Raw genomic sequence first — 15078 nt, forward strand, 5'->3', positions numbered from 1 at the left:
CTCCCAATTCTAGCAGAAACAATTTTTTTAAAGGAGGGAGAAAATGGGAAATAAGCGGAGGGGAAGAGAGGAGAATGATGGAGTGAAAGAAAGGGAAGGAGAGAGGAAAAAACCAGAGGAGAGGAAGAAGAAGAGTGGGGTGCAGAGGGAGAGTAAAGGAGGAAAGAAAGAGAAAGTTACATTGAACTACAGAATCACAGGACAGGGGAGGAAAACAGTTGTGATATACTCTGAGTTAGGAACAAAGTCCTTAAAGGGGAATTCCATGCTCTAGGCATTAATACTTAGCACTTAGCTATGAGTTATGAAGGCACCAACTGAAAAGTGGTTCCCTTTTTCAACAGCCTTTGCTGGCATATTAGGCTGTTCATATATAACAACATAAAATTAGATTTCTCTTCTTTTTTTTTTTTGAGACAGAGTTTTGCTTTTGTTGCCCAGGCTGAAGTGCAAAGGCGCGACCTCAGCTCACTGCAACCTCTGCCTCCTGGCTTCAAGCGATTCTCCTGCCTCTTCCTGAGTAGCTGAGATTACAGGCGCACGCCACCACACCCAGCTATTTTTTTTGCATTTTTAGTAGAGACGGGGTTTCACCATGTTGCCCAGGCTGGTCTTGAATTCCTGACCCCCAGTGATCTGCCCGCCTCCCAAAGTGCTGGGATTATAGGCATGAGCCACTGTGCCCGGCCATAAAATTAGGTTTCTAACTCACTCCAGATAGACAATTAAATCCCAAATATAAAAGGCAAAATTTAAAAACCTTTCAAAGGCAGCACTGCAAAATAAGGAAGGCTTTTCTTAAATATACAAGGAAAGGCACAAATCCAACAAACAAGATTATTGAGTCTGGCTCCATATAGTACAGTAGTGAAGCATGGATTCTGGCATAAATGGCTTGGGTTCAAATCTGGCTTTGCTACTAGCAAGTTATTTAGACAAGTTACTTAACCTCCGCATCCATTTCATCAACTGTACTAATGCTCACTTTAGAAGACAATTATGAGGATGAAATGGGTCAACAAATATAAAAGGGCTTAGAACAGTACCTGGCACTGAGTAAGTTGTTAGCACTGTTTTTGTACCATGAAAGTGGTTCTTTTAAAAAATTTAAATGTTAAGAGTTCCTAGAATATATTCCCGTCCAAGATCTTTCCACATTTCAGGCATGAACAAGAGATACGTAAAGAGTGAACCAAAGGAATAATGTAATTCAACATTACAATAAAAGTAATATAGTCACCTATGCTAGATATAGTTGGCCTCGTGGCTATACACTTGGCTAGCTAACCTTCCAATCTTAAAAACAACATTACAGGCTAGGCGCAGTGGCTCACGCCTGTAATCTCAGCACTTTGAGAGGCCGAGGCAGGCGGATCACGAGGTCAGGAGATCGAGACCATCCTGGCTAACACGGTGAAACCCCGTCTCTACTAAAAATACAAAAAATTAGCTGGGCGTGGTGGCGGGTGCCTGTAGTCCCAGCTACTCAGGAGGCTGAGGCAGGAGAATGGCGTGAACCCGGGAGGCACAGCTTGCAGTGAGCCGAGATCGCGCCACTGCACTCCAGCCTGGGCGACAGAGCGAGACTCTGTCTCAAAAAAAAAAAAATTACAGATGTTGTTATCACTAATTTACAAATGACTTGATTGCCTCCCACCACCAGTTATTACAAGGCAGGATGAGGAAAGCAGCAGCAGTCCCAGCTACTCAACAGGGTGTCTTTTTCTGACCATATCCTGAGGGGCTTTTGTACTCTCCTGTCAGAGTCCAGAGCATCAGTGCAGCAAATACCGCCCATTCACAGCTGATATTAGAATTTGTAATTAATTTGTATAGAAAAAGGTAAAAATCAGTCAGTTAAATATATTTTGACTGTTTATTATATGCAAGGCAATGTGCTAAAAAGCTAGGGATATGGTCAGAAGCCACAATTCTGATCTGTTGCTGTAACAGACTATGCTGCTTTGTCTGCATTGTATCTCTTAATATTAAGAGATAGTTTGTCAGACTTAAATTTATCTATTAACTGATCTGAATTAATTGACAGAAAACAACCCAAGAGAAAATCTAAACAGCAACACCTCAACATACAGATTAATCAGGGCAGAGTGGTGCCATTTAGAGCGCAGCATTTAACTTAGCTTTGTTACTTAGCTCTGTCTACTTTCTCTAAGTAGATGAAAGTGTCAGAACACAATAGCACCCAGCTTTGAGAATAATCACCTGTAAAGGCAATGTGGTGGAAAGGGCAAGAATAAGAAGACCTAGGTTCAAACCTAGCTTTATCACCTTACTAGCTGTGTGGTTTTGGGTCACCTACTTGTTCTCTTTCAACCTTAGTTTTCTCATCTATACAACAGGGTTATCATTTTCTAATGAGATTTTTTGAAAAAATGTTAAAGATGTATTAAGTCAGATGATGCCTGCCAAACATGGTAAACTAATTAGTTACCTTCTTCCATCACTTAACCTGGCCTGTACGTTCATTAATCAAAATCCAAATACCTATTTGTAACTAGAAAAAATTAATAAATTGGCCAGGTGTGGTGGCTCATGCCTCTAATCCCAGCACTTTGGGAGGCCGAGATGGGCAGATCACTTGCGCTCAGGAGTTCAAGACTAGCCTGGGCAACATGCCGAAACCCTGTCTCTAAAAAAAAAAAAAAAAAAAATTTGGCCGGGTATGGTGGCACACGTCTGTGGTCCCAGCTACTCAGGAGGCTGAGGTGGGGGGATTGCTTGAGCCTGGAAGGTCAAGGCTTCAGTGAGCTGAGATTGTGTCACTGCATTCCAGCCTGGGTGACAGGGTCCCCCAAAAAAGAATAGTGACTCAGGCTATAATATTCAAGAATCATTCTCACAATACTTTAGAATGAAGTATATTATATACGATTATAGTCTGAAGTCTGTTAATGTGGGAAAATGTTAAAAATTTTCTATTTTCTGAGCATGTGCTAACCAGGAAAAGGAGACGGTAACAAAAAAGGTGCTTTTATTACCGAGAATTAAAAAATACATATAATATTCATGTGCAGACAAGCCAATGTGACTATAGAACTGCTCAATAAGTTCTCCTTTACAAGTTAATTCCTGCTACAAATACTTCAATGATACAGTGTCATTAAAACAGAATATTTCTCAGCCTTAGCTTAATTCTATTTATTTCAAGGAATTGTGATAAGATGAAATTCTAAAGTAATGAAGGAATCCAAAATGCTCAATAGGGTCTATGATAATCTGGCTCTCCCTGAGCTGGTTGTCATGGCTTCTTAGGAAGCTTGTGAAGAGTAGAGGCTCCAAGGAAGAGCTGTTCGAATGATATACCCCTAATCCCACGTTAGGACTAATTACTCTTCTTACTCTTAAAAATCATTTATTTGCTGATGAATTCTAAATGTACACCACTAGCTCACACTTCCCTTAATACTAGACTCAGATATCCAACTACCTACTTAGTATCTCTACTTGCATGTCCAACAGTCGGTTCATTTTTTATTTGTTTTTGAGACAGAGTCTCGCTCTGTCGCCCAGGCTGGGGTGCAGTAGCATGATCTTGGCTCACTGCAACCTCTGCCTCCTGGGTTCAAGCGATTCTCATGCCTCAGCCTCCCAAATTACATGGGATTATAGGTGTATGCCACCACACCTGGCTAATTTTTAGTGGAGGCGGGGTTTTGCCATGTTGGCCAGGCTGGTCTCGAACTCCTGGCCTCAAGTGATCCACCCTCCTTGGACTCCCAAAGTGCTGGGATTACAGGCATGAGCCACCACGCCTGGCCAATTCTTTTTTTTTTCTCATATACCTTATATCCATATCCAGTTAATAACAACATTAATAATCATAGTTGCTAATACATATAGTATACTTGCTATGTGCTAAGCACTGTTCTAAACCCTTGGCATGTACATTGTTTAATTCTTTATTTTTTTTATTTTTTTTGAGATGGCGTCTCACTCTGTTGCCCAGGCTGGAGTGCAGTGGCATAATCTCGGCTCACGGCAACCTCCACCCTCTGAGTTCAAGCAAGTCTTCTGCCTCAGCCTCCCGAGTAGCTGGGATTACAGGCGTGTGCCACCATGCCCGGCTAATTTTTTGTATTTTTAGTAGAGACGGAGTTTCACCATCTTGGCCAGGCTGGTCTTGAACTCCTGACCTCATGATCCACCCGCCTCAGCCTCCCAAAGTGCTGGGATTACAGGTGTGAGCCACCACGCCCGGCCTCATTGTTTAATTCTTTATAGTAACACTATGGAATGGGTATTATTATTTATCCTAATTTTATGGCTAAGAAAACCAAAGCATAGGGAATTTAAGTTGTTCAAGATCACAAATTAAAGAAGTACCAGACTCAATGTTTGAACCCAGATAGTCTAGCTACAGAGTATGTGTTATTAACCACTATGTATACACCATATTGTCCTAGCAATGCAACAGTCTCCTATAACTGCAATAATATTTTTATAATTATCTGCAGAGCAGCCAGAGTAGTTCTTTTAAAACATAAGTCAGATTACGACACTCTTTTTATACCTGTAACTTTCCAGTGGCTCTCTAGGTCAGTCAGGGTAAAAGCCAAAGTTCTTACAATGGCCATGATCTACACCTGCACCACTACATCCCATAAACTCCGTGACTTCATCTCTTACTAGTCATCCCTTTACTCCACTGGCATCAGCTACAGTGGCCTCCCCTGTTGTTCCTGGAACATGAGAGACAGGCACCCATGTCAGGGCTTTTCACGCAGTGAGTGTTCCTTCTTTCTGGAGTGCTCTTCCCTCAGACACCTGCACGGCTTGCTCCGTCACCTCCTTTAAGTCTTTGCTTCAATGTCACCTTAGCAGCAAGGACTTCTCTGACTGCCTTATTTATTTATTTATTTATTTATTGATGGAGTCGTGCTCTGTCATCCAGGCTGGAGTGCAGTGGCACAATCTCGGCTCACTGCAACCTCCGCCTCCAGGGTTTAAGTGATTCTTCTGCCTCAGCCTTCCGAGTAGCTGGGACTACAGGTGCGCACCACCATGCCTGGCTAATTTTTCTATTTTTAGTAGAGATGGGGTTTCACCATATTGGCCAGGCTGGTCTTGAACTCCTGACCTCGTGATCCGCCCACCTTGGCCTCCCAAAGTGCTGGGATTACAGGTATGAGCCATCATGCCTGGCCTGCCTTATTTAAAATTGCAAATTTTGGTTCCATTATGAACTTCCTATTTTCTTTCTTGACTTCATTTTTCTACATAGAACTCTTTACCTTTTGACATGTATTTTTATATTTCATAAAAAACTAGAATATAAGGCCCATGAAGGTAGACATTTTTGTGTTTTGTCCACTTTTGTTTCTCTAACAACTAAAATTGTGCATGGCACTTAGCAGCTGCTCAAATATTTGTTGAATGAATACAATTTCCTATTCTCTTATTTATTCAGAGTATTTTTTGGGTGTGCTATGTTCCACTCTTTCATTAGAATCTGAAGTGTTTCCATTTATTGTATCACCAAGAAATCTTAACAAGCTTATTTATAACTTCTTCATCTGTGTTATAACAGGATCTTATTGCATCAGAGATTGACTTTTAAAAGCTTCCCAAAGTACCTTATCTTCATACATTAAAATCAGACATTTTATAATTTTTTAAAAAGCTTAGAGTTCATTTATACTCTTGCATGAATTGCCCTAAAATACTTTGGTATTCTCGTTTTATTAAAAACATGTGTTAAATGCCCAAAATTATTTTTCTTCTTTGTGAACTACATGAATATTTCTACTCCTTAGATAGACAGACATTTTCTGAGACTACGAAAGTGGAAGACTCAATCTGGTTTATGTGTAAATACGATGATGATAGTAGCAAAGGTAATAGTAGTAACTGAGTGCTTACTATGAACCTGGTACAAATCTAAATGCTTTGCTTATATTAACTTGGTTAATCCTCAAAACAAACCTAGGAGATATTTACTATTTTAATCTCCATTTTATAGCCGAAGAAATTGAATCAGGAGAAGTTAGGTGACTTGTCGAAGGTCACATAGCCAATAAGCAGCAGAGTCAGGATTTGAACTCAGAGGACTTGGCTTTAGAGTCCTTGCTATTCACTGTGTCGCTTGTCATAAGTCATAACCACTACCACTTGAGCAGCAGAATAGGGAGGCACTGATGATTTTTACAAAGTTAGACTCTGGGCCAGGCCTGGTGGCTCACGCCTGTAATCCCAGCACTTTGGGAGGCTGAGGCAGGTGGATCATTTGAGGTCAGGAGTTCGAGACCAGCCTGGCCAACATGGTGAAACCCTGTCTCTACTTTACAAAAACTAGCCAGGCATGGTGGTGCACGCCTGTAATCTGAGCTACTTGGGAGACTGAGGCATGAGAATTGCTTGAACCGGGGCGTGGAGGTTGCAGTGAGCTGAGATGGAACCACTGCACTCCAGCCTGGGTGATAGAGCAAGACTCTGTCTCAAAAAAAAAAAAAAAAAAAAAAGAAGAAGAAAAAGTTAGACTCTGAATGGGAATCCCACATATGTGATTACATCCTTTTTCCTAAAATTTATTAACTATGTATATGCAAAGTATGAAGCAAGGTGCTATAGGAGATATGATGATGGTAGTGATACGGCACTGTTCAAAAGCAGCTTATATGATGGGGGGTGGAGACAGAAGGTCAAATAATTTGTTTTAATATGTAAAATGTGTATATTATAATATTTATGGCATTTTCCAAACATCTATGGGGATTCAGAAAAAAGAAATACCTGGTTTGAGATGGGGTGACTAAGAAGTTTTACAAAGCAGATGGTATTTTTGCTGCACTTCAAAATGGAATTCTGACAGACTTATAAAAAGGGTCATTTCCAAGAGGGCAGAAAAATTCTACATATTTTATAAAGCAGTAAATCATATAGTTTGGTCAATATTTAGGGAAAGTATAGGAATACTCACGGTTTGAATTTATTTTAATTTAAATAACCTTCCTTTACTATCTAACTTGCTAGGAGGTAAAGAATGATAAGTAGTCAACGTTTTTTTTTTCATTAGGGAACTAACATTACCAGAGCTATGTACTTAGAAGCTTAATCTGGTATCCATGAGTAAATGAAATGGAGTATACAGAGGCTGGTGGGTAGGAGGCCAGGTAGGAAGCTATAATAATCATAAGCCACTAGAACACAGTGCCAATAGAAATGAGGAAGAGGAGACCAGGTGCAGTGGCTCACGTCCGTAATCCCAGAACTTTGGGAGGCCGAGACAAGCGGATCACCTGAGGTCAGGAGTTTGAGACCAGCCTGGCCAACATGGTAAAACCCCGTCTTTACTAAAAATACAAAAATTAGCCAGGCATGGTGGTGCACACCTGTAATCCCAGCTACTTGGGAGGCTGAGGCAGGAGGATCGCTTGAACCTGGGAGGTGGAGGGTGTAGTGAGCTGAGATCATACCACTGCACTCCAGCCTGGACAACAGTGAGACTTCGTCTCAAAAAAAAATTTTTTTTAATTAAAAAATAAATAAAATAAAAATAAAGAAATGAGAAAGGGAGAGGCCAGAAAAGCCCTAAGTGTTCCTACTTTTAGAGGTTCCATGCACATATAAAACACATAAAATATCCTCATATTAAATATAATTTTTAACTGAAAACTTAAGTTTTTCTGTTATTTTGCACTGAAATTATCTGACAAATTATCTGGAAACAACTACCTTATTTTTAGAGATAGGGTCTTGCTATGTTGCCAAGGCTCAAGTGCAGTGGCTATTCATGGGCGTGATCATTGTGCACTGCAGCTTCAAACTCCTGGCCTCAAGCAAGTCTCCCACATCAGCCTCCAGAGTAGCTGGGACTACAGACCCACGTCACTATGCCCAGCTACAAATAACTTTAAATATTCTTGACACGTATCATGAAGAAGAAAATATAAACTACAAATTGTTTTCAAATGAAATAAATAATGTTAAATATAACAATTAAAACTGACAGTTGCATTTTGCAACTGTCATTAAATATTTATTAAGATTTAAAACTTCTCCTGTTTATATTTTAGATAATAGGGTTTCTGTAGGCACTTAAAAAGGTCAGTCCCCTGCCTCCCTGAGCCTACAGTGCCTGCTGGATATAGCAGCTCTGTAGATTTAACTGTGATACCCTCTCCAAGCTTCAGACTCTCTGCTACATAGATGACTCTCTCTGTCTCTAGGTTTAAATTCTCAATTGCCTAATGGCTATTTCTACATGAATATCCTTCTGTGTTTCCCCTGACAAATCAAAATCTGTCTCAAACTAAGCATTCAATGTCCTCGCCTCTCTTTCAAAAATACCTGTCTCCTTATAAACCTGTTTTCATCCTTTTTCCAGTAATCAAGAGTAAAATCATGTTTCTGATCTTTTCCCCTTCTTGCCAAAGTTTTTTTATTTTTATTTTTGAGACAGAGTTTCGCTCTTGTTGCCTAGACTGGAGTGCAATGGCGCGATCTCGGCTCACCGCAATCTCCGCCTCCCGGGTTCAACTGATTCTCCTGCCTCAGACTCCTGAGTAGCTGGGATTACAGGCATGCGCCACCATGCCCGGCTAATTTTGTATTTTTAGTAGAGACAGGGTTTCTCTACGTTGGTCAGGCTGGTCTCGAACTCTGGACCCTCAGGTGATCCGCCCGCCTTGGCCTCCCAAAGTGCTGGGATTACAGGCATGAGCCACTACGCCCGGCCCTTGCCAAAGTTTTTAAGCAGCTTCTAAGTTCTACTGTTTTTGCTTTTATAACACTGCATGCCAATCCTTTTCATGCCAACCACAGGTGATCAGAGTATTATTTAAACAGTCTCCTTTTTTCCATTCTACCTTGTACACCACTGGTCTATGAGTATTCCAAGACTAGATTTATCTTTTTCTAACTTGCTTTCCCTAGTGTCTAGTAGCTGGGCATGTTTGGCACCCAACCGTATTATCTTATTAATCCAGTGAGGCAGGCACTATTCTAATTTTCTACATGAAAAATCTGGCTCAGAGGCTAACTCAAGCCTTTGATTCCAAATTGTGAGCTCTCTGTTGTATAGTACACCCATGTCTGATCTTTGACAGACTGTAGTTCTAGCATTACTTGGTTACCTGTAACTGAATAAAAATTATTTTTCTACATGTTAATAGGTTTTTAATTCTTTGTTTTGTTTTTCATAGATTTAGGGGGTACAAATGCAGTTTTGTTACATGGACATATTGTACAGAGGTGAACTCTGGGCTTTTAGTATACCTATCACCTGAATAGTGAACATTGTGCCCAATAGTTAATTTTTCAACCCCCACCGCCCCACCACCATCCATCCTCCTACCTTTTGGAGTCCCCAGTGTCTATTACTCCCCTGAATAAAAATTATTTTAAGAGAAATTTATTTAAACAGACAGGACAGCTTATTCTTCAGACTCTTGATACAATCTCAACAGATCAAGTTTCTGTCCTTTAAAAAATATAAAATCTTCGGCAAGGGATACTCCAGGGTGTTATCTTTCCTAAAATCTGTACTTAATTTTGAGAACACAGTTGCTTTTTGTACAACAGAATAAAGCAGATACACTGATAAAGTTGGTGTAAATGCCTGCTGTATATACTGTCTCTAATGTCTTAAGAATGTCATCAATGTTTAAAGATCCCGGAAATAAATTAAGGATATCTATGACAAATTGTAAAAAATTGCTTAAATATGTAAATAGTATGGACTTCAGAGACTTGTCTAGTTGTTCCAGGTTTTTAAATAGAGGTATCTGTAACTCCTAAAAGGGCTAATAAATCAATAAAACTTGGATTCCAAAAGACTGAGAATCAATGCACACCAGCGTTAACTGAGATAAGAAGAACATTCAGCTATTCAAAGACTTCTGAAAAGGCAAATTGAATGCTTAAGCCTCTGTGAGGGAATTACTTAAATGGTAAGGATCCAATTTTCATAATTTGTTTATGCATTTCTATACTCTGTTGATGTAGGAGTCGGGGAGAGTGGGAGAGACTACGGGCAGTACCATCCCTCCAGGTGGCACTAGGCCTGGGGGCATTTCTCCTGCAGTGTAGTCTCAACAATTACCTGATCTTAAATGCCAACAATGACCTCACTGAAAAATACTAGATGGATTCTGGACTTACTCCAGAAGAATGGGAAAAGAGGAGACACAGAGAACAAGGTGAGTTGTGGATGTCCTTTCCTGCCTTGGCCAATTCTTTCACATGTGATGAGCAATGGAAAGATTTCAGTTTTTCTGATAAATTACAAATAAAGTAAAGTAGAAAAGTATATGATAAAAGGGACGGATTCAGGAATTCTGCATATGAAAGGAAAAACATTTTCTGCTTTGTATCTAGGTATCTGCGGGGTAGGATAGCTTAGAGAAAATTAGGAGCAGATAGATGGGGAAAGCACATTATGGTGCTATGAGATTATGGATACAGGTTGTGAAAAAGACTGAGGCTTTACAATTTAATTCATTTTGCAATTATTTTTTCTTTATGTAAAACACTGAATAAAGGTGGAATCCCTGCTCTCAAGGAACACACAATCTAGTTGGTGAAACATGGAAATGATCAACTGAAATGCAGGTCCAATTAAATAAATGACATAGATATGACAGCAAAGTACTCTTTGAACACAGGAGGGAAGCATGTATTAAAAGAAGGGAAAGGGGCTAGCTGGGTGCAGTGGCTCACACCTGTAATCCCAGCACTTTGGAAGGCAGACACAGGAGGATTAGCTTGAGGACAGGAGTTTAAGACCAGCCTGGTTAACACAGCAAGACCACGTCTTTACAAAAAAGAAAAAAATTAGCCAGGCTTGGTGGGGTGAGTCTGTAGTCCCAGCTACTCAGGAGGCTAAGTGAGAAAATCACTTAAGCCCAGGAGTCTAAGGCTGCACTGAACTATGATCATGCCACGGCACTCCAGCCTGCGCAACAGAGTGAGACCCTGTCTCTAAAAGAAACTTAAAAATTAAATTAAAAAAAAAAAGATGAGAAGGGGACAGATAAGGCTCATTGGAGGAGGTAACAATAAAAATGAGCCTTGAAGAAATTAGTATCTGATACAGAAAGGGTAAGGAAAAGCATTTCAGGTTAACAGCCTAGTATGCAGAACAGTCCAGAAGAAGAAAGTGTAATAGCACCTTCATGATAACTGAATGGCTGACGAGGCTGTAAAATAATGGCACAGGAGAGGGCTGTAGTGAGAAATGGGCTGCCAAGGTAGGTCTAAACTACTGTTCTAAATTTTATGCCAAGGATATCACTAAAGGTTTCCCAATGATAAGAGCAGTACGATCTCCTTTGGGATTTAGACTTATAGAGCCAAAAGGCTACTTGACTATATCAAAATCTACATGTCCAAAACCAAACATCATAATCCTCTTCTAAATCAGATCTTCTTACACTGTTCCATATCTCAGGAAAAGCATCTATCTATCAAGCTACACAAGCCAAAACCAAACCAAATCAAAGCCTAGGAGCCATTCTTGACATCTTCTGCCTTCTACCTATATCCGATCCAACAATAAGGCCAATCAATTTTACTTTCCAAATTTCCATCATAATACACAACACTCTCCATCTACCTCTACTGCTACCACCTTATGATGAACTCTTATCATCTCTCTCCTGGACCACTCATCCTGATTGATCTACCTGCATTCACGTAGGTTCTCATTTAAGCTGAAGAAATTATTTTTTTTTAAAGGCCTAAATCACTCAATACTTAAATTCTTTTAGTAGCTTCCTACAATTTTAGAATAAACAAGAATCTGAACAGTCTATAAAGTCCTACGTGGTTAGGCCCTGGATCTACCTCTCTAGATACAAATACAAAATATTTGCATTTTTTAGTAGAGATGGGGTTTCTCCATGTTGGTCAGGCTGGTCTCGAACTCCCAATCTCAGGTGATTCGCCCGCCTCGGCCTCCCAAAGTGCTGGGATTACAGGTGTGAGCCACCATGCCTGACCTAGATCTTCATTTTACAGTATGTTTCCTTTCCCACGTACCCCACTCTAGTCACACTGGCCTTGTTTCAGTGCCCAGTGCTTATCCTATTTTTTCTCACCATAGTGCATTTGCAATATTGCCTACTTAGCTGCCTTTCTTCAACTCTCAGCCTGCCATTTTGCTAAATGCTGGGTATGTAATGATGAACAAACAGTGTCTGCTTTCATGAGGTTTATGGCTGAGTGGGGAAAAGTGGTAGAGAGAGAAAAACCAGTAACCAAACAATATAAATTGTGTAAAGTGCTACAAAGAAAAAGAACAGAATATTATGAGAAAAGGAATAGTGTAAGGGAGGAAAATCTATTTTAGTCTGGGAGGTCACAGAAAGCTTCTTTTAACAAGAACACATTTGAACTGAGTCCTCAAAGATAGAAAAGGAGGTTGCTACTTTAATCAGGCCATAAATGAGGAAAAGCACTATTACAGTAGGTTTCACATGCCAAGAAAATAGAGAATTTGGAATTTTATCATAATTGAGATGAAAACAGAGTTAAAGAAAGTAGCAATTCAAAAAGAGAAAAATAAAAAGGATTTATCTATTCACTGCTTCTTAGAATTGACTTGGTTGAAAGGTTATGATCATCTTACCAAAAAGGCTTACGGAAGGAACAGAAGGATGCTGAGAGGAAAAGGTCAGTAAACAGGGAGGAGGGCACCTGCCAGTAACCTAATGGAGTATATGGAGAGTTGTATTTACAAGGCTTACATAACCAATGAGTCAGCAAAAAGTCAGGTGTCAATGGATCTCTTCTGTGGCCACTCTAAGCAGCTAGGAAACTTGGCTCTCCGAGATAGGAATATACCTTCCAGTAACATCTGCCTAAGTTAGGATGAGGAAAAGTATACTTTAATGTTTAGAAAAAAAACATAAGAAATAAGATCCAACTTAAAGCAAGGTGATTCTGGTAGGATTTTGCAAATCTAATGCAACTCATTTCTCTAATTTGTAATAAAACACTTATTAAAGAATCCAGAAGCAAGACTCCAAAATCTGCTAAAAGTAAAACGTACATTTTAAAGAGAAAACGTCCTTATCTTTTTTGAGGTCCATAAATATTGGAGGGCTACTCTCTACAACTATTTTTTCTCTAATAATGGCTAATATGTATAAACAGTAACAGAAAAAGGCTTCATATCAATAGAATTGGGTCTGGCAAAGAAAATATACAAAAGAGAACATAAAAGAGATTCAGTCATAGTAGAGGCAAAGAGATACAGCATTCACAACCACTTGATATCAAACAGCAATGACAATGAACCCAAGACAAATACCCACCAACGCACAGCTATGAAAATAGCAGACTCCTTATCCTGCCTTCCTCCACCTCCATACTTATGTTCTCAGCCTATTACTGTTCCAGTGGCAACAACTCTATAACAGGAGGAAGGCTTTATTTTTCCTTCTCCCGCTTCAGACTATAGAAAAAGCAGGAAAAAAAAAAAGCATAATTATGACTATTCAAAGAAAAGAAAAGAGGTTTGTTAGTCTGCATTCTTTGCTCTGGAAATTTCTGGCTTCTGTCTGTTGAGAGACACATGAGAAAACTTGGATTATCTCTGAAGGTCACAACTGAATGACCACAAGTTATGTTTCTCCTTCTGGTTCCCTTGGTCATCCTTTTCCATCAAACATGATTTTGCAAAATGTTTTAGTTATTGCTAAGAAGCAATTCCATACAGCTGATATAGAAAAGTCAAAAAATAAGAAAAAAATCACAACACATTTATCTTACCAAAACCCCCTGTCAGGCAGTCTGCTGATTTTGCTTGCCACAAAGCTCATCCTTCATTTGTGCACTGCCAGAGCAAGCTTGGATGGTAAAAAAAAAAAAAAATCACAACCTCTCTTGGCTATAAGCTCTTTCCATTTTGTTCCAGCTTCCAAACTGCAGAGGAGCTGTGGCATAGTCTGTCACTGCTGCACATACTTGGTTTCCGAGAATAACGCTGCAAATGAGGACAGCTACCACTGGGAATGCTTTCCCCCACCAAAGAGCCGCAGTGAAGCTTCTAGTGGATCCCTGGGCTTCTCACCTTCACAGTCTCAGAGAAGTGACTTTCACAAAACACGCAGGTACAGCCGCACCACATTAATACCCTCGCATAGCCAATCCTCCGCAGTGCCCACCTCAGCCTATGTATAGTTTCAATTCTATCTCCTGTAGCAACTCTTAGAGCCTTCTATATCTGGGAGCCTAGGAGAACTCTGTGCTGAATAAACAGAAAGCTTCTGCCAAACAAGCATCCGTGTGTGTGCGCGCGCACGCAGTTTGCTAGAGCAGCTAATGCAAATGAATAGTTTGACTCTGAGAATGGAGATCACAGACAGTATCTGCCTCTCTTCTCCAGCTGTGAGCATCTTTTATAAAAGACAAAAGCACCACACTGGTTGGATTTAAAGCTACAGGGTACTAATTCAACATTCACATTTGTCTTCTCATTTAAATCAGATAAGGTAGAAAGAATCGCTTAAAGAAGATTAAAAACATTCTAAATAAAATAACACTGTTTAGGTAGCTTGGTTCAATAAATACAAAGAAAAAGCAATCTACCTATGTTTCAATAAAGGCCCAGAAGACTGCCAGAACAGATTTCCATGCTTTTCTAATGTTTCTTCTCTTATTTTTCATTTTAGGTTGGCAAAATCATTTAAAATGAAAATAGAACATGAGTGAGAGAACAACTAGAAAAAGAAAACTGAGCACGACACTCTAAAATCGTATTCACTATGGACAGAGAGAAAAACACTCTGAAATCTAAGCAAGAGATTAAAACATCACAATCATAAGCCCAGGCTCAGCCTCTGTATCATCACACACACTATTTATTGAACACCCAAGACACTACGTGACAGAACTGAATATCTTATTAAGACTGTTTCTGACTTGAAAAAGTCACTTTGGGATTTAGGCAAGTTATCAGATCTGAACCTTATTCCTTTATTTGTAAAAGCAGTTGTGGGGAACACACATAGGAGGAATTTAAATGATTACAAAATATAGTGTGGCATGTATAAAGTATATCTACTAATATTTCTCTGAGGTTAACATGCAGAAAGGAATCAGACATGAAGACAATTT

At 39.7% G+C, this 15078-nt stretch overlaps 1 protein-coding gene across 15 annotated transcripts in view; it reads right to left on the reverse strand.

The window, feature by feature from the left end:
- Positions 1-15078, reverse strand: part of TMCC1 (transmembrane and coiled-coil domain family 1) — a 246278-nt gene that overhangs the window by 26972 nt on the left and 204228 nt on the right. The window contains exon 1 of one of the 15 annotated variants that reach the window (XM_008954790.5): positions 14033-14327. The exons of 13 other annotated variants lie outside the window; for them this stretch is intronic. In XM_008954790.5, the coding sequence (XP_008953038.1) occupies positions 14033-14089 (57 nt within the window). In that variant the 5' untranslated portion in view covers positions 14090-14327. Of the gene's footprint in view, positions 1-13274; positions 13402-14032; positions 14328-15078 lie in introns of those variants that run through there. One more of the 15 variants, XM_034957348.3, reaches the window with a different exon arrangement.

Source organism: Pan paniscus, chromosome 2 (genome assembly GCF_029289425.2).
Source record: "Pan paniscus chromosome 2, NHGRI_mPanPan1-v2.0_pri, whole genome shotgun sequence".
Taxonomy (NCBI): Eukaryota; Metazoa; Chordata; class Mammalia; order Primates; family Hominidae; genus Pan; species Pan paniscus.